The following is a 21,535-nucleotide window of genomic DNA, read 5'->3' on the forward strand; positions in this document are numbered from 1 at the left end:
CTATTTTATATCTTTGTTATGCCCTCAGTAAGGAAAGAAAAGGCAGTTATACTAAGTTTTCAATTCAGATAATAGGGTGCCTATCACTAAAAAGAAAGCAAAACTGATGCTACATACCAGTAGATAATTATACAGTGTACATCCACTGTGAATAAAGTGGAAAGTTTCTTGGGGTAGCCATGTCACAGATGCAGGTTTATTAAAATAAAATTGAAGCTCCTACCAAATGGCTTAAAAGTGTCTTTAAAACATATATTTACACAACATTTTAAAGTGGAATTACAATGGGGCTTTATTTTTAGAGCCAGTAACCATCTGTTGCTGTGAGAGGGCAGCAGTAGTGTTCAGTGGAGCTTTACATCTCTGCATGACATTGCTCAAAGCTCTGTTCATAGGGCACACAACAGCTTTACTGAACTCCTTTTTTTGCCTAAAGTCTTTTTGAAACATCTCCATACAGTTCAATCAGTCTGTGAAAAGGCAAATCAAGAACATACTGTGTGAAATCCACTGCACCAAGAATTTCCATGTTGTCCCTTAGGTACTCCCAAAAAGCATACACATTTGCAAAAGCTAATGCTCACTTTTGTCTCCCTCTATGTCGGCCTAAGACTAAACTGTTAAATTTCTTCTGAACAACAACCTAAAATTCAGTTAACTATTAAGAGCCAGCATTACATGTGCTATCAGTGAATCTTAGCTTTGGATGCACATTTCTCATTTCAGCTGTTCCCATACTTGATGCGTGTGCCCACACACTGCCTCCCAGCCATCCTGCCACACTGCATAATGCTTCTGGAACTCTAAGCAATAGTTGCTCTTGGTTTTAGTTTCTTGTTGGTAAAGCTTGTTTTCATACTAGTCTACAGGTTCACATTTTATTGGTCTCTGTTCTATGTTGAATGCTTGAGTCTGAAGTGAGGTTGCTGCAAGTCCCTTGGGATGAATCTTTCAAACCATCAGTCCTGCCGCTTCATTGACTATTACAAGCAAATTAACCTTTAAAGGTCCCTTCCAACTCAACTGATTCTACTCTGATTTACAGCAGCTGAAGAGATACGTTTTTCTTTTCCTATCACTAGCAGATGGAAGCACACTTAGAAGTTACAGTAAGCACATTTTCAGAATGCATAACATTGGTGTGCTGCTTAGTTTAATTGGGCAGAAAGATTGTAAAATACAAAGAAACAAACTAACGTGTTCTTCAGTAGCTTTTTTTAAGGGATCATTTGGTTTATCGAGAGTTTATCATAGACAACCACAATTTTACATAGGCATATTAGGCATATCAGCTGTCAAGCTGGACTAGCATCAGTAAAGTTCCTGAATTTATGAATCACCGTGGGATCATTGAGGGACAGAATAGCCAGGCAGCATTTTGGCCTCACCCCTTAGCTGCTGCCTTGATTTACGATGAACATATTTTGTCAACACTGTGCAATATAAAAATATTATACAAGACAACTCCTATGACAGATACGAAATAAAAGTCTTTATCATACACTAAGCTTTCCTGAGAGCGCAGTCCTACCTGCCAGCCTCCCGGTCGAAGAACCACGAAGGTAAATCTCCACCACCGGAGATTTACTAGGAGCCGGTAGCCATGCCGCGCGCTGCGGCCGGCGGGGGGCGCCGCGTCCTCTCGTAAAGTCGCGCCGCCATCTTGGGTGAGTTTGCGCAGTTCGGTTCGCTCTCCTGAAGGAGATGACGGAACCAGGAGCGTAGTTCTTGCCTCGCCTCGCTCCGAAATACCCAACAGCCGGAGTCACGATAAACCGTAAGGGCTGACGAACGTGGCGCGGCAGAGAATAACGGAGGGTAAGGCAACCAAGAGCACCGCCCTCGTCCCTCAGCGAGAGGGATCTCGACCTTGCACAGCGACTGCTGCTACCCACGCGCAGGGGCGGCTGAGGTCTCCAGCAGCCTTGGGAAGTATGAGGGAAAAGCACTTAAGTCACTCTCTGAAACAGAGAAGGGCGTCCCTCACCGCCCTGCTCGAAGCCTCGCCAGTTCCCACGCCGGACTCGGCCACGCTGCTGTAGACGAGACCGTCCCGGCGGGCTCGGGTGCGTTATACCTCCCGCTCTTCCTTTCCCCGCGCCTGCTTTCCGCACACCCTGCGCGCTCCGAGAGCGGACCCTGCCCGGCCCGGCTGTCCGGGAACGGGCCGAGCTGAGCCGGATGTGGGTGCGCGGCTGTCCGCGCTGCCGGGGAGACGTGAAACCCGACACTGCCTTCTCTGGCGGGGTTTGCCTCGGAGATTTGGAGAGCCCTTTCGCTTGGTTTTTCCGTGTGTGATTTAAAGTGCCTAGTGAGAAAGTGGAGTGCAAGTCTACGTAAGCTCCTTGGAGTAAAAGCGAACTTTACTTGTTTTGATGCGGAAGACTGGGGTTCTTGCCATCTTTAAATGGCAGTTCGTGTGGTCGCTGGTAACGTACGTGGGAAGTTACTCAAGCCTGGCAGAGGAACAAGAAGCGTGAAAGGTCCTTTCTGAGACTTCTGCTTTCCCTGCTTGTACTTATACAGGGAAATTTGAAAGCTGGGAAGCACGCTGAGTAATTTTTAACGCTGAACAAAGTCAGATCGCAGATCTGAAATGCAAGGGCTTCTACATGAGCTCATCATGTGAAGGAAACAAAGAGCACTTTCCAAATAACTACGGCACTGATGTTATATCCTGTTTTTGCTGCTGCAGAAACAGTTACGAAATGTTAAAGAAACAAATGCTGTCCAAAATGACAGGCTTGCTTAGACCTAGTTTAGAGCGTGAAATGTTTCTTCGTCTCTTTTGAAAGGCTTTTTTAATGCAAGGCTTGAGATACGACCGTATCCTGATTAGTACAGCATTCTATTTGCCTTGCTAATCACACAGACATTTGAACGTTGCACAACGTCTGCATTGCAGTCATGGGAGCAAAGGTTTCGGCATGGTGTTAAGTATCAAAGAGTAAAATTGTTTGAACCTTGTACAGACTCCTCTTGTTAATGCTGACAGGGAGTTACGATAGCCTTGTGTGTGCTTGTGTGTGAACTTCTAGTATGCTGTTACTTGCTGCATAAAAAAAGGTGTCCTTGATTTTGGTTCTATGCTGTATGGACTGTTCATAACGTGAAAAAGCTCAAAAATAGGAGTATGATGAAGTTAGCATCAGAGAAACTGATTAATATAGTGGTGGGTTTCTGTCTGCTTCTCTGGTGTGAAATGGAAATGACTTGTGCTTTTAGGAGTAAATATGTTTGCTTATACTCTCAGATGTTTATTCTAAAAAATAAAAATCTTTTGGACTTTGTTGGCACAGTCACAGGTCAGCCTAGGCTTAGGCAAATAGAGTTGTCAGAAAGGTAGTTTCCCATGCAGTAGGTGAGAAATTAACCGGTAGGTGTCAAATCAGCTTTAAAATCTTACGTTTTTTCAGGGAAGCTTGAAAGTTAATGAAGACCAGAAATTAGTATTCAGGTGCTCTTTGATCTTAACCTCCTTGAGTTTTTCTCTCAGCCTTTTTAGGAGACAAGAGGACTGATGAGTCCTAGAATTTATGGTTTTGTTTCTGGAGATACTACAAGTATTAGAATAGCCCCTTTTCTGAGAAAATTTGGAGTGATTGTGAACTAAAATAGCCAGACTTACAGAAAACTGCCCCCTCCGTGGCTTGTTTTCCCTTACTGTGCCTGGGGGTTTCCTAGCTCTTTTAACAGGAGGAAGGAAAATTATTTTTGTGCTCTGTGTAGGCCATGTCTTTCATTTACCAGCCCTAATATGACCTTTCAGTGTCAGTGGTGATGTCAGACTTGAGCTGTTTGAAATGATTAACCATCTTCCTGTTCCAGAAGCTTTGCATTGAAATATTTTCTTATTTAACACTGCATTGAACAGAAAAATGCTCAGTATTTTGTTGTGACAATGTTGGCAAATCACATGTGCACAAGAGCACACAACCTGCTGGGGCAGCTTTAACTCTGATGACTATGAACTTTTGTTTTCTGTGTTGAGAAGATATACTGTTTTTTTCTCAACTCATGTTTTTGGAAGCAAAGATAAAAATGCTGTTTCAGATACTGAAGATCTTCATGTTGCTCTTAGTCGCTGCCCACTGAGAACCCTCAGGGAGGGAGTGCATTTAAGTCACACATTTCACTTCCTCAAGTGCTTTTGAAAATCCTGGCTGTAAGTACCTGGGGGTGCTTTCCTATGGGAGCATTTTCTGTCTCCCCCTTCTAGAATGAATTCCGTCTCACAAAAAAGTTTGTTTTTCTGTGGGATATCTCACAAATAATACTTGATGATAGTTTGGAAATCAGAAGTTAACAGCAAAAATGCTTTTCCCCTGATAGGACACTGTACAGTACAGATTACAGTTCATGGGAGTAGAATTCCTGCTTATGGATCCTGGCTCCATTCCTTCCGGTCACTCAGGTGCATTCCATTGCATTGCACTGAGTGCACCTGACCTTCCCTGGGTTGGCCTTGCCTTCCACCAGGTGCTCTATCACTGCTTCAGGCCATGACTTAGCATTTCCACTACAGCTGTGCTTCTCCAGTTGTACCAAGCAGACCCTTGTGTGAAACAGCATGTTCAAAAGTACATTCATTTTGTCTTCACAGTTCATTTTTGTTGGAAACACTTTTCAGCTTGTTCCCAAATGATGTGATGTGAAGAACACTGTGCCTGTCTCTTTTGGGTTCTGAAGAACAGAACTGTATCTGAGTGCTGCTTTTTCCTGGTTCTGTGCTGTAGCAGGAGTACCATAATCATTCACCATCTCTATGTGCTTAGAAGTATGTGTTGAACACACGTGGTATGTGGTATGTGTAGAGCTGACTGTTTAGGAGACTGATAAGCAAAGGTTATCCACTGCCTTGTTAGTGTCAGGTGCTATTGAATACTCTGTGGTACTGAAAATGAGCTTAAGTGGCCTTGATGACATTTTGAGTTTTGCAAATACATTTGGTCTCATTTGCATGGTGGTACAGAAGTGTAGGAGTTTTTAAGCTAAGTAATACTTGGGTCTTCTAATGTGGTGAATTTATATTTTACAACAGAAACTTCTGTTTCGTTTCTGAAGGTGGCACCTTGGGGTCATAAGCTGCTTGTGTTAAAATCCCGTAGCGGTTTAGTCATGTTACCAGAAAGATTATTCTTTTTTGCTTTCTTTTTTCTTTTGTTGGTTTTTTTTTTTTTTTTTTTTTGTTTTTGTTTTTGTTTTGTTCTTTAAATAGTGATGTCTTTTCCTGCTATTATGGTTGTCATAAAGTGGAGGAAAAATCCACTGCAGTCTTTGACTCCATAGAAAATATGGTTCACAAGGGTAGCTGTCGATAAGACTTTGCCACAGGAACTTGAATTTGATTTCCTCTTTTCGTGAGTAGTAGAACTTAGCCTATGGTTTACTCTGATCCAACTCTTACAATTCTCTGTGTAAAGTCACTTAAGTGTATAGAATTATTTTTCATTTAAACAGCTCTGAAATGATAATTGATTGATTTTTAAAAAAAGCTTTTAGATGAGTTCTCCTTAGCTGCTTAGCGCACAGACATAGTATGCGTTGTTGAATGTGACTTCCAGGGCTGAAACTGATTTTAAAAACATGTTACCCTGATCTTACAGTGTTACTACGTATTAGTCTTTGATGCTCTATTGGGTTTTGTTTTACAGCGTGGTTTACTCAAGACCATATGCAGTGTATTAACTGAACTGCTTGTAAGGGCTAAGATTTGTCTTCAGATTGCTCATTTCATCTTTCCCAGTGTACGTAATGGGGATCAGAGAGGGACAGATAGAATTTCCATAGTGGCAACGGAAATTCATCATAGCACCCTAGTTACTTTGTTAATCGTGAGGGTTTTTTTTCTTTCTAGTTTTGAATTCTTTCGGTTTTCAGTATGGGTATCACGTGAAAAAAGAGGTGGTCTGTGGCTTATCTGTGCCTTCAGAGTTAACTACTTGGCATATTGAAGGTTGGAATTTTTTCTTTTGAGCGGTTCTTTGACCTTATTGAGCGTGGAGAGTGTGGGGGAGGAACCCTTCAAACCCTGGTAACTCAGTGGAATCACTTAAAGTGGTACTAATAAATAAGGCAATCTACACGTTCCTGAATTTGAAGGTAACTAATATGTAAAAATAACTACGTTGTTTTGGTTTTTTTTTTAAACTTTGAAATGGATACCTGATAAGTGTTTCTGTATTTAGTTTGTTGTTGTTTTCGTTGTTTTGTCTACGGTGTGTGGTTACACTATCTCTTAAATCTGAAAATGCTTCCTTTAAAATGTCTTAAGACATTTGGGCAGGAGACTGAGTGGTGGGTTGTTGGAAAGAGATCAGGGCTTTAGACTTCAATTGCAGTGGAACTTAATCTCTTATTACCAGAAACCCTTGAAATACAGACTTCTTATCAGCGAGCTGATGACTCTTGTTTCACTTCCTATGGAATTCACAGGCTTGTATTAAGGTAATTTTACTTTAAAAGAACTTCCATTTTTTTTCTAATCAGTATGACCTACCAAAGATTTCTTGTTCTGTAATGAACATCTGGGAGAACCCCTTCAGAACAGGAGGTCCATGTAAACTAAGTTGGCATTTTAGTTGTAAGGGAGGTATGACAAATGGGAGAGTTAGCTGTGATCTTGTGCAGTAGATTTACAACCTATTATTCCTCTTCCACAGAATTCTTTACGTCGAAATGGATATAGTTACAGCTGAAGGCCAGAGACGTGCTGTAGCAGATACAGACTTCATGTCATGTTGGCCTCCTGTTTAAAAGAAGGAAGGCTGGCAATTTTAAAGGGACACCGAGAAAGTGATGACCAAGTGCCAAGTACCAGCTGTCCTTATTCACCAGATTGAAGAAGAATTGGATAAAGAAGAAGATGAGATGATGATTTTCCTGTGCCGAGACCTTGCCCCTGACTTGGCTACTGCTGGCCTTAGAGAGCTTTTGGTGGCTTTGAATGACAGGGATAAACTATCTCTTCTTGGTTTGTCTGAGCTGTTGTACAGAGTTAAGAGGTTTGATTTGCTGAGGAGGATCTTGAAGACTGAGAAGACAACAGTGGAAGCTAACCTTAGCAGGAATCCCAGACTTGTCCCTGATTACAGGTATCTATTTCAGAAATGTTTTGTGTTTTCTTCAAAATACGTGTTTTCTTTGTTTAATTTTTAAATTGTTTGTTTAACTTGTCTTGAGAGTGAAAGAAAAACAGAAAAGAATGTCATGCAAGAGTTATAGTGAAAAGATTGTCAAGTTTAATCCCTAAAATAAACCTTAATGACTTCTTGACAGTCAGGGCATTGGAAGCATCTATCTTCAAAGAGTTTGTTCATCTTAATTTATTAAAACTGTGATGATTGTGTAGTTCTATATTAGCAGATAGAAATGATGCTTTATAGAAGTATCATTAATTAGATAGATTGTCTTTTCTTGCTTGCTTTGGGCACGTAGCCTCATTGTAGCTTTTCTCCGGTGACCTATCCCTTACTGCTCTTTTTTCTTTAGCTTTAAGAAGCTTAAATTAAGAGAATAGAGTGATCTTCCCTAAGGGATTTCAGAAATAAGTGCATACAATCATAAGGAAGATTTTCCTGTGGTGACATGTCACTGAAATAAAAACCCTATCACTATTAGGTTAAAAGTCAAAGGTGTGTTATACTGTCTTGTATTCTTTCTCTTAATCTGTACTGAAATATTAAGGAAACTATTTCTCCAGCAGTCAGTCTGAAGAAATACTGGTGCTGACAAGCATGATGAGGTATTTTGTAATTAGATATTAGAGCAGAGTAGTTGTGTGTTTGTTGTTGTTGTTTCTTTATGTTGTTGAACTGGGAATGTTGTGTGAAGACTGGAATGTGGGAAAAATTGGGTAGTTGAACAACGGTAGGATCTTGCTAAAAACCAGTCCTTTAGAAATGCCTCAATTTTATTTCAGGGTACTAATGGTGGAGATTAATGAGAATCTGGAAAAAGAAGAAGTGAGTTCTCTTGTTTTTCTACTCAGAGATTTTGCTCCTCGAATAAAAATGGCAAAAGATAAGGTAATACTTTTATTCTCTTCTTTTCCTCTAGAGCAAGGAGATTAAAGTAAAAAGGGAGGTGGCTAGGAGGAGAAGAGGTTGTACCATAATGGATGGCAAGGCAGGAGTAGGGAGAAGTCAAGTGTGAAAGGAGAAGTGGCTTGTATTTCATTATTTTGTTGATGTTCTTGTTTTTAATGCAAGAAAAGAAGCTAAAGAAATAGTTGGAGAGAACTCTGAAGAGTTTCTGGAGCAAACAGGGTTGGTGTGAATCTCACAGGCAGAAGACGCAAAATAAAACCTCTCTTCAGTGTTGCTGATCTGAAAATTCATATCTGCGGGATCTCAAACCACTGATAGTATTAAACATGTCTTGATGTACAAGATCACTTTTTATGTTTGTGCTCTTCCTACAAAATAATAGGGTTTTCTTAATAATGTCATTCTTTGTATATTTGCATTCTGAACATTTGTTCCAAGTGCCAAAGAAAGCGCGGATTCAAAAAGCTTGGCCACTCTGCACACAGGACACTGAAGGCTTCTTTTGAATTTTTGATTTTAACCAAAGGAGGGGAGAAATCCTGCAAATTTCCTAAAGCTTTTATTATCTACTGCTTTGTGACATATGAAGTGATGTTTCATGTGGCTGGCTATGTAGTAACAACGAAATGCAAGGCAGTTTCTTCAAAACCTTTGGATTGTTTTTAAGTCTATCACACCATAATAATAATAATAATGCTAAGACCTCTAATATTTTCCAGGTAATCTCTTCTTAGTGTTTCAGCAACAACATGCCCAGTTCCTGAAAATACAACCTTTAGCACCTGAACATACTATTTCAAGTCTGTTTTTTAGTGATAAAGAACAAATGGCTGATATGTGTTAGGACTTGAGAGAACAGCATGAAGCTGTGTTGATGAAGGCTCAGGCTACGTGTTAGGAGAAAGTTGTTCACTGGAAGGTGGGTGGGCACTGGAACACACTCCCCAGGGCAGTGGTCATGGCAACAGCTGCCAGAGTTCATGAAGCATTTGGACAGTGCTTTCAGAAATATGGTTTGGGGTTTTTTAAGTGGTTTTGTGTGGAGACAGAAATTGAACTCAGGAACCCAGGATATTCTATGGTAACAATTTGGTTTTCTGTTGCTGTTACAGAGTTTTCTACGTCTGGTTATTGAACTGGAGAAACTGAATTTGGTGGCTCCAAATCAGCTGGATTTGATAGAAAACTGTTTCCGAAATATTCACAGGATAGACCTGATTAAGAAGATTGAGAAGTATAAGCAAGAAGGTAAAATGCTTTTGCACTGCTTAGTTTTGATAGTAAGGATACAATGCAGTCTTTAACTAAAGACAAAGTTACAAGTCAGAGTATTAGCATGCTCCGAGGAGTTGGTCTTTCCAAGCAGGTCCTATATCACAGTGTATTTCTCTGTGTGTTTCTGTTCAATTTCCAGCTTTCATGTCCTCCGTTCATTCTCAGCCTGTGTATGTAAATGCCCTTCAGGCATCTCTCCCTAATCTCAGTCTGATTGACCCTCCCTACAATTCAGGGGTAAGTATATAGTAACTCAGACATATCCTTTATATCTAAATATTACAAGAAATAGAAAGAGGATTCATCTTTGCGAAGCCTGAGGAGTGAGAAATGGCTAGTAACAAGAATACTGTTTGGGTTATATTTATTGTTTCTGTTATGTAGTATGTCTGAGGCCTGATAGAAATTTTCTGACAGTCAGGTCTCCTTTCAGTAGCTACTGTGATTTTTATGTATATATTTTTTTCTTATTAATGAAGAATATAAAATCCTTTCTCTTAAAAGTGTTCTTCTACTATTCTGGGGAGTGGAAAGTTTTGAGTGTTTTTTGCAAAACACAGTGTTCTTCTTATATTTGTGGACTTTGCAGAACACAGGGAAAATAGCTTTTAAACCTTAGAAGCAAAAAGTTGTGGCTTGCTTCAGCTGTTTTCTTCGCTTGTATTTATTTTAATCTGATTTTAACCGAGGTATCTCAATATGTCAAAAGTCACCCACTCAGTTATTTCCAGTCAAACCCTATTGTGTGCAACATTGTTTATGTTTGACTTAGGTCTGATGTTGTAATAATATTGACCTTTCTTGAAATCTTTAATCTTGCGTAGAGATGTTTTCTGATATGTATTTAATAAATATCTATCAAGCTTACGTACAGAACACCACAATTAGCTCTTATCAACAAAGCAACAGGCTTGTTTTCCAAACTACTAATGGGAAAGAATTTGTACTGACTTTCCATATTGTGGTAATATTGTTTTAACTTCCTTTTGAATTTTATGAAAGTTTCTACTTACCTTTGTATAGGTAACAATACTCGTATCTTTAGAGAGACTTTTTCTTTTACTAGCATAGGAAATAAGCTTTCCTTTGCTGTTCTTGGAAAACTGATTACTTTGTGGGGAGGAAAGAATTTTTCTCTTTTTTTTTTAATTATTGTTTTAAAATTCTAAGTAGTTGGATAGGTTTGAATCCAAAAGATGTAATCCTTTTGTTGAGGAAAAGAAGTATTATCACATGGTATTTTTAAAGCATGATTACTAGTTTTGAAAGAGAAAGGGAAAATAGACTTTTCTTCATTTTAGTTTCAGAATGTGAACAAAGAAAAATCACAAAATGGAGAAATCTTCTTTCAAGGTAAGAAAATTTTATCTAATATTTGCTGTCTAAAGATTGGCTGGTTTAGAACTGTACCATGAATTTCATCTATTGAAAGAACAGTTTTTTGATGGCTGTGTTTATGGCTAAGCCTGTTTAATGTCACAGGAGCAGAGAGTATTTCGTACCTCTGAAAACTGAGCCTTGTCTTATTATTTGTTTGGCTTGTATTGCCAGAGCTTCAAACTTTCTTGGAATTGCTGGTGCCTTCCAATCAGACAACTTTTAAATAGAATAAATATTAATAAAATAGTGAAAGAGGATAACTATCCAGCTCTGGAGAGCAGTGTAGTGCATCTATTCCCATTAGGTCTTGACTAGGAAGTTTTTGCATCAGTTTGGTTGTGGATCCTCCACCAGGCCATCTAGGAAGTTTTCCAGTGAGTACCAGGTTCTCACTGTGTGTGCTGTATTCTTTTTGGAAACTCACAATACCTCTCAAATACGATGGTTTTAAAGAGACTAGCTGACTGAATTCAGAGTAGGGAAGAGATTGTTTTTACTGCTTATTGTTGTGCTGTTTTCCTTTTCTAATCATAAGTAATGTAGAGTGCAATCCAAATAACATTTTAGTGTGAGCATTTTTATTTTTTCCTTCAGTAATATACATAGGAACTAGGAGGACTAGGTGAGAGAGAACTTGACCAAACTATATAGATTCTTTTTTATCTGTGTTGCTGTCAAAGAAATAGCACCAATACCTACACACTGAGATTACTTCCATATGCTTTAACCACAGGAGAACCAGTCCACATGTCTATTCAAGAATCGGGACCAGCATCACATAAGGTAAGTGCTTTAGCACTTATGATACATGTAAGTTAAAAAAAAAAAAAAAAAAAGTAGATATTTGCCTTGGTTTTCCTTTGGTTTTGTTTTAACATTTCCTTTAGCTGCATGCAGCAAGAACTGTATGTACATTCATAGCTTCATCAACAATAAATAGATTCTGTGAATTGCTCTATGCAGCTTTAATGTAAATTAAATGTATAGGGAATTGCCTATAGCAAATTGTTCCTTTGCTCATTAAAGGAACAGGGGATTGTGCAGAGTCATTGCAGATTATTGGATGAAGGGGCTTTACACTGTTGTACTAAATGAGGAAATGAATGTTGTCTTGATAAGCAGAGTCCACTGCATCCCTACAAATCACAGACGTTATCTACTTATGTTGACAGGGTGAAACTTAAAGTTCCCAACATCATGTTAGCAGTCACACTCCAGGAAAAAACACAGGATCACTGTGCTCATGGGTCAGGTCTTTAGAAAGCCTCTCTATCCCGTCTCCACTCTCAAACTTCCTTCTCCCATTCCTGGTCCAGTCTTAGTTTACGGATCGTTAATGTAATACGATAGAATAACAGCAGATGAAAGTTAAGGCCATACAGGAAATAAGGAAAAAAAATTGTGAATCCATGTGTCCTGAAGTTTTGTTACACAGGAAAAACATACTGAATTCCAGAAGATATGCTTCTACTAGTCACTCAGTGGAAAAGCAACAGAATATGATTAAAAGGTCTAAAGTGATTAAACTGGACAAAAGAATCAAGTCTGTAAGATAAGAGAATGACATAACAATTTGGAATCAAGTCTATAAGACAAGAGAATGACATAACAATTTGGTATTTATCTTTCAGTTTCCTCATGTGTACAGAATGCAAAGTCACCCTTTGGGAGTATGCCTGATTATAGACTGTATTGGTAATGACACGGGTAAGTCTCTGGAAATTAAAGCTCCTTTTCTTGTTGGTTTGTTTTTGTTTTTGTTTTATTCAGGTGATTAGAATTCATATCAGAACATAAAGAATATGATGCATATTTTCCAACCAAACTAGAGTCATGTTGTCTTAGTCAGCTTTCTGTCAATTACAGTTAATTGTCTAAAGAAAGAAGTTGGGAGGGCCAACCTGAGGCTCTGTGTGAAAGAACTTAAAAAGGGAAAGGCTGATGTCAGGGGGAAGGAAATTACATCCAGAGAGACCAACAGAGTATTTATGCTACAGCTGCGCAGTAGATTATTGGCAGAGATGTTAAAGAAAACATTGCCACCATTCCATAAAAATGAATCTGTTACAGACCAGAAGTGTAAAAATATTGGACACCACTGATTTTGAATTGCTGAAAGCAAATGGTCCTTTGTTAATAATACTTCTAGTCCAAGTTGTGTGTTACGCAGTTTAACTGAAACTGTTGAGGTAAAAGAAAAAAATACTACCTAGAATTCAAAGTAACAAGTCCTGTGGTTAAAATGTGAATTTTTCTGATCTCCTCATCAAAAATAAGAATCCAAAAATACAGTCTTTACGTAAGCAAAAAAAAAAAAACAAACCCAGAGAAAAAAAACAATCCCACCCTTCCTATCACCCAAGAAAAAATCATTGGAACACATGGGCTAAAATTAAAATAGGATGTTTGCAGCCAATTTTTATTAGGCTGGGAGATAAAGGAGAAGATCAGTGAGATATCTTTTTTCTTTCTTATAGGGACCATTAGCAGACAGATCAATTACTGATGCAGTTAGTGAAGAGAAGTGAGTGCAGAGCACAGACACAAAGTAAAACCTTGCTGTCTGCTTGATAATATTTTCGGTAAATAGTATAAAACAATGCAGTTTGCCACTTGGGTACAAGAAACTAAAACTAATTCAGGATCCTGCCAGGTGTGGATGAAGGACAGGGAAAACACTGAACTCACATGTGACTGGAAAACATCCTTTGGAATCTGTCTTGCTGGGATAGGCAGAAAATTTATGAACTACTTTTGTAGCAAAATTAAATAAATTTTTAAAAGCCCCCAAAAATGCAATTACTGTGTATAGAAACTAAGTTCTTTGATCTAATGTACATCATTTCTACTCAAAAAGTGTTATGCCAACTTTGCCCCAAGAAAACAGAGCCTGCCAAGGTGGGAAGGACAGGGTCAGAGCAAGGGCTTTTGAGACTTTAAATAAATAAGTAAATTCTGCTCTGCGAGGAGGCCTACTTCTTCATTTCTGCTTTCTTCTCTTTTACGGTAGCTTTAGTGAACAGACTTTTTGATGCAAGAAACTTATTGGTTATCTGGAAGGCACGTATACTTCAGAAAACTGGTAATAAAGAAGGAACTACTATGTCAGTTCACAATCAGAGGTGCATAAATTTAGATTTACTCATCATTTGAAGGCACAGATCTTTTTTACTGGCAGTGTAGACCTCCTTAATATTACAATGAAATACAAATATATGCACAAAACTTACGATGTGCTGTTCTTGTGCTCATGTAAGCACTTCAGTATTTGCACAAGAACAGGAAATATGAATAAGAAAATCCTGCTGATTTGAAAGAATACAAATGGATTATGTTTTCAGCAGATTTACCTGCAAATTATGGATTTTCTGCTGTTGTGCCAAAAGTACCCAAAGCAAGTCTTAGTGTGCCTCTGTCTCCATTCATCTGTATAGCACACAGAAGGAATTAAGCCATGTTTATGCCTCAGATTTCTAAAGTTATCAGCATTAAAACAAGCATTTTAACATGATAGAAAGCAAGACTTGCACTGATGTAGATTACTGTTTAGGAGAGGTGCAGGGCATATGACATTATTTCAGGGAATGTTTTAGAAATGTGTTGACTACTTGAGAGTTCTCGTGCTGACAGACTTGTGAAGTCTGAAGATACCAAAGAGAGAGAAAAAGACAAGGAGGAAGTTAGGAATTATACCTGTGGCATGCATTTGAGTCTGCAGCTATCCCAACATTTAATATGAGGAAGCTGAATCAGTGATAAATGCTGCAAGATCAAGTATCACAATGATTAAAAATGCTCGGTACAAACAGTGTGGATTCATCAGATGCTGATAAAGTTCAAACTGAAGTTGCTTTTGTTGTTATTCAAGCAGTAATTGGCTGCTCTTAACTTTTTCATTTCCATTTGAAAGTCAGGATTTATTCTTGTGTTGTAAACAGAGGAAGAGAAGGGTAATTTTTTATGTAGGAAAGGAAACTCCTTAAAAGTCACTGGTGGTTTGTTGAGGAATTATTGCTGCTCTAGGATGCTGCATGTAATCTCTCGTTTTATCTTGTCTCAAAGTGAAAATGCTGTATCTCAAACTTGCCATGTGTAAGTTCTGATTCATTTTTAAGCAATAGTATCAGCTCCAATAGTTTGGGTTTATTATTTTTAATCGTGACACTTAATTTGTGTGTATGATCTAAGGTGCTACCAAGTTTTGTATCTTTGTTTACACACATGCTAGTGAGATGAAGAAATTCTAAGAGCTCTCCTGTTGCTGTAACTGTCATTTTGCATAGGCACTACTGCCCTCTAATGGATGAAATGCTTCATCAAGTATATGACTTCTGAATGGTGCTGAGCTACTCCTGTGTAAAAGCACCTTTTGAATTGTTCGTGTCTTCCACCTTGAATTTTCAGAGCATATTTCATTGTCTAAAATAAAGGATACTCTGCTTTCTACTTACAAACAAGCAAGTCTAGAGTATTTGAAATATTGTACAAAATTTAATCAAACAAAGTGGACTGGAACAGAATCCTATATGTAGCTCCTGTTCATCACCTCGCTATAGTGCAGAGTGTATTTCTACCCTGTGTTTTGTTGATTAAATTGATTAAATTTGTTTTCACTATGTGCTTTTTTAGGTGAGGCTAGTGAAACTCCTGCTTTGCTGCTGGTTACCTCTGAAATTAGCTTTTGCTAATTGGCCTTTGCTAATTAGGAATTGTTAAATTTCTGAAGTCAGGGGACAGCCTAGCTTCTTGGGACTGTAAGGCATTTTATATTGAAGTGGTACTTGTTATCTTCTGTCACAGTTATCAGATACTGCATGTGGGCAATGTATACATTATTTCTACTAAGGGTACAATGCTACAGTTACAATTTGTAGTAATAATAAGCTGGTTCTCTGAATGCTTAAATACATGTGAACTTAACCAACATGGATCTGGTTTCACTTCTATACTAATAAACATCCCAACTTTTTCAGAACGTAACATGCTTTCCTGCAGCTAAAGTTAATACAGGTAACAGATACGTATAGGCTGTCTACAGTTTTAACTTTTAGGATATTGTTCAGCATTTTATTTCTGAAAACGCCATTTTGTCCTCTGGCTTGCCACAGTTCTCCACCTGGAGCTTATCACTTTTAAGTAATTTTTAAGTAATTTTGTATAATAGTAAGCATAAGTGCAGTAGATTCACTTTTAACTAGTGAAAGCAAGTGTCTGGATTATATACTCCTCTAATAAACATTCAGAGTAATTTTGAAAAGTTGAATAGTTGAAACAGACTTCCCAGCACATTCCTTTTCATATCAAGAATCTTCTCTGTGAAGCATTTTTTTAATGCCCTCTTGCCTCATGTTTTAAGTCCTGGAAACTTGGGATCCTGGTTCTAAATGAAAGCACGCTGAAGTCTGTGAAATTAGGAAAAAATTGCATGCTACAAAATAATGCCTTTGTCAGGAAGTGCATAAATCATGTTGAAAGACAGTATGCACATAGGATGTATGCCATGTACTGTTTGATCAATACCGAGTACTCCTGATTTTTTTAATTAGTGTGATGAGATAAACACCCTATTGCTTGTAAGGAAATATTATAAATTCTGTAACCCTTAAAGACAGACTGAGGTACTGTGACTTAATTACATCTTTCTTTCTTCAGACATGTTGGAAGAGACTTTCAGAGGCTTGGACTATGATGTTCATTGTCACAAGCACTTAAATATGACTACCATGAATGAAACATTGCTTGAAGTTGCAAGGTTACAGAAGCACAGGAGTTGTGACAGCTTCATATGCATATTGGTCAGCCGTGGAAATGCTCAGAGCATCTTCTGTACAGACTCCATCTCTACTGGATTCCCTTTGGAGCAAATAAAGAAATACTTTATGGCAGATTCGTGTCCTGAACTCCGAGGAAAACCAAAGCTTTTCTTTATTCAGAGCTACATTGTGCCAGAAGATGAGCAAGAATTTTCTAGTCTGGAAATAGATGGAAATGATAAGAAAATCATCTCTAATGCAAAAATGCCCTTGAAAGACACTATTCCCCAGGTAGCAGATGTCTTTTGGAGTCAGTGCAAGGTGGATGTGTCTGCACTAGAAAAATCTCCAGTCCCATCCTCGTATTATTTGCGTTGTCTGGCTGAGCTGCTCCGCAATCCTCATAAAAGGTGAATGAAAATCTGGAAAAATGAACCTTTTTTCTAGGATAACTTACAGTCTTAGAGAAAGAGTTCTGCTAGATTTCATCCTTTCTGGTCCTGAGAAGTGCCTTCATGCTATGTTGTAAGTTAAAATACAAGTGTATGTGGTCCTGGAACAATGTCACAGGAATGCAGTCTAGAGTGAAAGTGAAGCTTCAGATTCTAGAGGGTAAGATAAGTGTGTTATGGCACTGGGATTTGTAGATTAAAAAAGGAAGCATCTGGGTGTAATGTATATTAGTGCTACAAAGTTGAGGGCTTTAAACAGGACTTGAAATTGTTCTTCTTCAGCTTATGAAGTGCACACCTGGCTTCTTGTCAAATTGAAGATTGCCTCTTAAATTATTAAGAAGGGCCTTGCTTGCAAATAAAATGCCAGTGCCTGAGTTTACTCAGGGAAAAAGTCAATTGAGAGGGAAGGATTTTGTTCTTCATTTAGGTATAATTCACCCACTCTTCAGGAAGCCATGAGTTTTTCCAATTTATGATGTTGAATGAAAACTATCAAAGATGTTTGTCTGTCCAAAGAGATTATCAAAAGAGATCTGAGCAAAAATCAAATGTTTGCATATATAAATTTACCAGCAAAGATTTTCATTGTACAGCTGATCTACAAGAGCTAGCAAGCATTTTTCAGTGTACTTGTGGGTTCATATTTAGTAGTTTTCACAAACCCTGAAATCTTGCAAAGAAAGCACCCATCATTTTGTTAAAATCAATATCATGACAGTGATTTGGGATGTAATGAATTTACAGAATGCATATTCAGCTTTGGGTTTTAAAGGCATAACTTCTGCAATAAAGGCTGAAATTTGAAACTATCTCCTCGCTGAGCCTATAGTTATCTTCCATCTGTGGATTGTTAAATAGTGTCTTCCTTCTTTGTCTAATAAAAATCTTTTACTTCTGTTGCTGCAGGAAGCTCTCTATATTAGATATCCATACGGAACTGAACAAAAGAGTCTATGATTGGAATCAGACAACTGACCCAAGCCAGCAATACTCACTTCTGCTCCAGCACACACTGAGGAAAAAACTTTTTCTTTCTCCCAGTTAACTGCTATTGGAAAGGATATGTCTGAAGTAGCTGAGCAGTGCTTCCTCTGACTCGGTTTCAACCACGCTTTTACTTAGACTTTATTACTGCACATGTGCCTATTGCTTCCAAACACAGGTATTTAGAAGCATTTTAGGTTGTTTAGGCACTATAGATTTTAATATGAAAGTCTGAAAGCCTGGATGGTAACAGCAGCTGTTGTATAGAACGGCAACAGATCTTACAAGCAAGTGCAACAGGTAAACAGTGGGGAAAGAATTCTAAACTGTATGGTTGTTGGATTTTCCAGGGTTTTGTGTTTTGGTTTTTTTTTGATTGGTTGTTTGTATTTTAGTGATCTTGATGTGAATGCACTGAACTAGGCTTTTCTTTTGCTGCTTAAAAAAAAAGACAGGCCAGCACAAATCGTTGAAATCTAGTATGTAAACCATTAAAATTCAATGAGTACTTTCTCATCACTTAAAACATGTCAGGAGAAGATGCTTACTCAGCATACCTCCACAGAATTAAACAAAACAGAAGTAAGAGAGGGATGGTCTTTTTAAATAATTTTGATTCCATCTGCCTTGTATATTGGAAGTTCTAATTCACCCAGAACTCGTACTGTCAGTACTATCCATAGCACACCAGGATTGTATGCTAATAAATCAGGCAGTCTGGCATGTTTTGTGCTGTGTTCACCACTGATGCAAAAGGGACTACGTGTGGCAGCGCTTTGTAGCAGTCTGTGCAAATTATACATAAATAGTGGGATTTTGGCAGGTGTTCCAGGGATGCTGAAATGCACTTCACTGTGTGGTACCAGGCAAAGTATAAGTATGCTGTTTAGCACATTTGAACCAAAATGTAGCAACCACTGCTTCTTAAGACCAAATAAAATTAATCCAACACCTTCCCACACATACCTCTTTTGAATATGAAAAAGGTTTATCAGTTTACTAACTGGTTTTGTTTTGTTTTAAGTTTCTCTAATCTGTCAAGAAAAGGCAGTAGTGAAAGTTGTAGCTTTTTTTCGCCTCCAATACAACATATAACTAACATAGAAAGTTCAGCTGGCCTGCTTGTTATGTAACAGTATAATCTGGAGGACTTATACTGAAATTTAATGAGTTTATTGCAGTCTCTTCCCTCCTTATATAGTCTACTTGCAAACTTTTAATACTGCTATAGTTTCCTGATCAGGAAAAAATGCTTTTTCATTCCTCAGTGTTATGTACTTCTAGATGTTGGATTGACATTGTTTTTGGTAACCCCAAGTTTTATTTTTTCTTGTAAAACAATCTTTTTATATATTAACTCAGATAAAAAGCAAATGAGTTTTCAAGTAGCTTCTATAATTGTAAGTAAAGTCACGTTTATCTGGTGTAGTAGATGTCTAACTCCATTAAGCTCACAGAAGTCCTTCCTTGTTACGTGGTATAGGTCCAGTTTCTTCCTGGCTTGAGAGGTTCCTAAACTGCTGATTGAGGAGAAATCCACTGAACAGGTTTTGCCTTACAGTCTTTCCTTAGCCGTCTATGTGTGATGTTAAGATCACAATATCTATTTATTTATATTAATATACAATTTTATGTAATATATATAAAGTACATTTTATATCATTAACTGAAGTCTTCAGTTATGCCTTTTTAATTTTGTAAATTTTAAAAATTTGTTTTTGTATCTTTTTTGTGTTAACTGTAGAAAATGAAATACATAATTGTGGTGAAGAATGTTTGCACAAATTAGAAAAATATTTTGCTACATTACAGACCTATGTATAACATACTTCTATCTTTTCACTTAATAAGGTAGTTTCCCTTTAAAAAAAAAAAAGAAAACTTTTTCTAATAGCTTTGAATTGAAAAATGTGACTCCTAATTATATCTTAAATTAGGGGTATGTGTATTGTCAGTGTTACTGTAATTTTATGTAGGTCCAGGTATAGGAAGACAAAGATAGTAACAACTTGTTCTCAGTAAGCATTAATGTAAAAAATACTAAAATTGAATTTCATTATGTTGTAGGACTGGAAATAAATGCATTTATACTTTTGAGTGGGAAGGTCAATTCTTCCTTTCAGTTTCTACATTATAAGAAAGGGCCTGTCAGACTGGCTCTTTTCATACACTAATTGCGTATTGCTTCTGTCTTTAATGATAGATAATGTCTTTAAAAATATGATCTGATGTATTTCACACACAAAAGTAGAAAGCTTCAGAGTTTTGCATTAACAGAAGGATCTATGTTAATAAAATAATCTATCATAAAATAATAAAATAATAAAAATAATAATCTAGGTTAATAAAAATAGCCTTCACTTCTAACTCTGAATATTTCATAACTGACTAGCTTATAATAAAATGTAGCACAAGTGTAATTTTGAACTTCCATCTTGCTGATGTTCCTTCCATAGGGTGAGAGAAGGATTATAAAATGACAAATTTGGAGTCTTATTAGTTCCTGTTGCGACTGGTAAGGGAAGCAAATGGTGTGGCAAAAAGTATAGACTCTTCTGTGGCTGTGTAAATCAGGTTTGATTCGTAATTGCCTATATAAATATGTGATCTTAATAAATGCCATTCCTTCACAAATTAACTTAATCATTCTCCCATTTTCCTTACTAGCTTTTACATGTGATGAGTACTTCTGCTGCCATATAGACACCAAATGCAGGGAAAATGGAACCAAGAGAGGGCAGAGAGATGAGGGAAAGAAATAGTGAAAATTCAAGCAGAAATGAAAAGGGAAGTGGTAGGGAAGAACCAAGAGAAGAACACATAAGGAAAAGAAGATATGGAGATGTACAACATCAATATCGGAAGGAGGAAGGAGAAAAGATAGGAAGTAAGAATAACAGTGGATATTATTAAGAGATCTGAAAACTTTTTTTTGAGTGATGCTAAGTCCAACTATTTAGTAGAATGTTAGCAATAGGATATATTCTGTTTCTTGTGAGTTTGTGACATGGGTTTGTGTTGAAGGTTGAGGTGTATTCTGTGCTGTAGTGTAATCTGTATTCCCTTTCTTAGGAAATAAAGGAAGAAGCGCTGTTTTGAAAACAGTGGAGATGCCTGTAAATAACCCTTGTAGTAAAGAAAGGAAAGGAGTTGCTTTGTGTTTGGCTGCTTAGATCAGAATTGATCGCAGTCCTCTAATGACCAGGGTGTTTGGGGGGACATGTCCTGTGTCGAGCAGCATTCATGGGTATCAGATACTGGATTTCTACCCTGAAGCCTTGACCCTCTGCAGATTCTTAACTGACACTAGTACTCATTCTGGAGTCATTCATCTAAGCAGCATTTATTGCCTTTGCTTCTCCTTCAGGAGTCAAGAGTTTGATTTCCTGGACTGATGTGCAGGAATTTTGCAGTGGCAGAAGTTGTCTGTAACCTCTCCAATAGATTTTTGTGTCCCTCCATGTATGTGGTAGGGACTACTTATTCTTGCTGCATTGTCCATCTAAAATTTGAGTCTGGAAATTGAATGCTGGGATCAAGCCCTACATGTGTTTGACATGGTCTAGCTGAATTCCATTCAGCAGCTAGGAGAAAAGAGGGAGAACAATTCTGGATCCATCATAACTGTGTTAACATAGGA

General features: G+C 37.8%; 1 protein-coding gene across 6 annotated transcripts; it reads left to right on the plus strand.

Moving 5' to 3' along the window:
• Window positions 1-1,657: 1,657 nt before the first annotated feature.
• Window positions 1,658-20,538, plus strand: CFLAR (CASP8 and FADD like apoptosis regulator). Of its 6 annotated transcripts, XR_006169408.1 has the most exons (11): window positions 1,658-2,066; window positions 6,663-7,094; window positions 7,922-8,027; window positions 9,161-9,296; window positions 9,463-9,560; window positions 10,625-10,676; window positions 11,437-11,486; window positions 12,335-12,410; window positions 16,356-16,866; window positions 17,818-18,195; window positions 19,379-20,538. XR_006169408.1 is itself a non-coding variant. In XM_042821934.1 (10 exons), exons 2-10 carry the CDS (start codon window positions 6,799-6,801, stop codon window positions 17,954-17,956), a joined length of 1,464 nt encoding a protein of 487 aa, XP_042677868.1. In that variant the 5' UTR covers window positions 1,658-2,066; window positions 6,663-6,798; the 3' UTR covers window positions 17,957-20,538. The 6 variants fall into 6 exon arrangements, 5 of the variants coding, with proteins under 5 accessions (XP_042677868.1, XP_042677869.1, XP_042677872.1 ...); XM_042821934.1 differs by having other exon boundaries at window positions 17,818-20,538; XM_042821935.1 differs by having other exon boundaries at window positions 1,658-1,818; window positions 17,818-20,538.
• Window positions 20,539-21,535: the final 997 nt, after the last annotated feature.

The sequence above is a fragment of the Centrocercus urophasianus genome, unplaced genomic scaffold, assembly GCF_019232065.1.
Source record: "Centrocercus urophasianus isolate 14NV4802_14NV808 unplaced genomic scaffold, USGS_Curo_1.0 seq_20, whole genome shotgun sequence".
Taxonomy (NCBI): domain Eukaryota; kingdom Metazoa; phylum Chordata; class Aves; order Galliformes; family Phasianidae; genus Centrocercus; species Centrocercus urophasianus.

Excerpts from the sequence above, each read along its gene's own strand:
- CFLAR (XM_042821934.1), top strand. The coding sequence starts at position 6,799 with ATGACCAAGTGCCAAGTACCAGCTGTCCTTATTCACCAGATTGAAGAA. Across the intron at positions 8,028-9,160 it reads TAAAAATGGCAAAAGATAAG|AGTTTTCTACGTCTGGTTAT; the intron begins GTAATACTTTTA and ends TTGCTGTTACAG. Across the intron at positions 9,561-10,624 it reads ACCCTCCCTACAATTCAGGG|TTTCAGAATGTGAACAAAGA; the intron begins GTAAGTATATAG and ends TCTTCATTTTAG.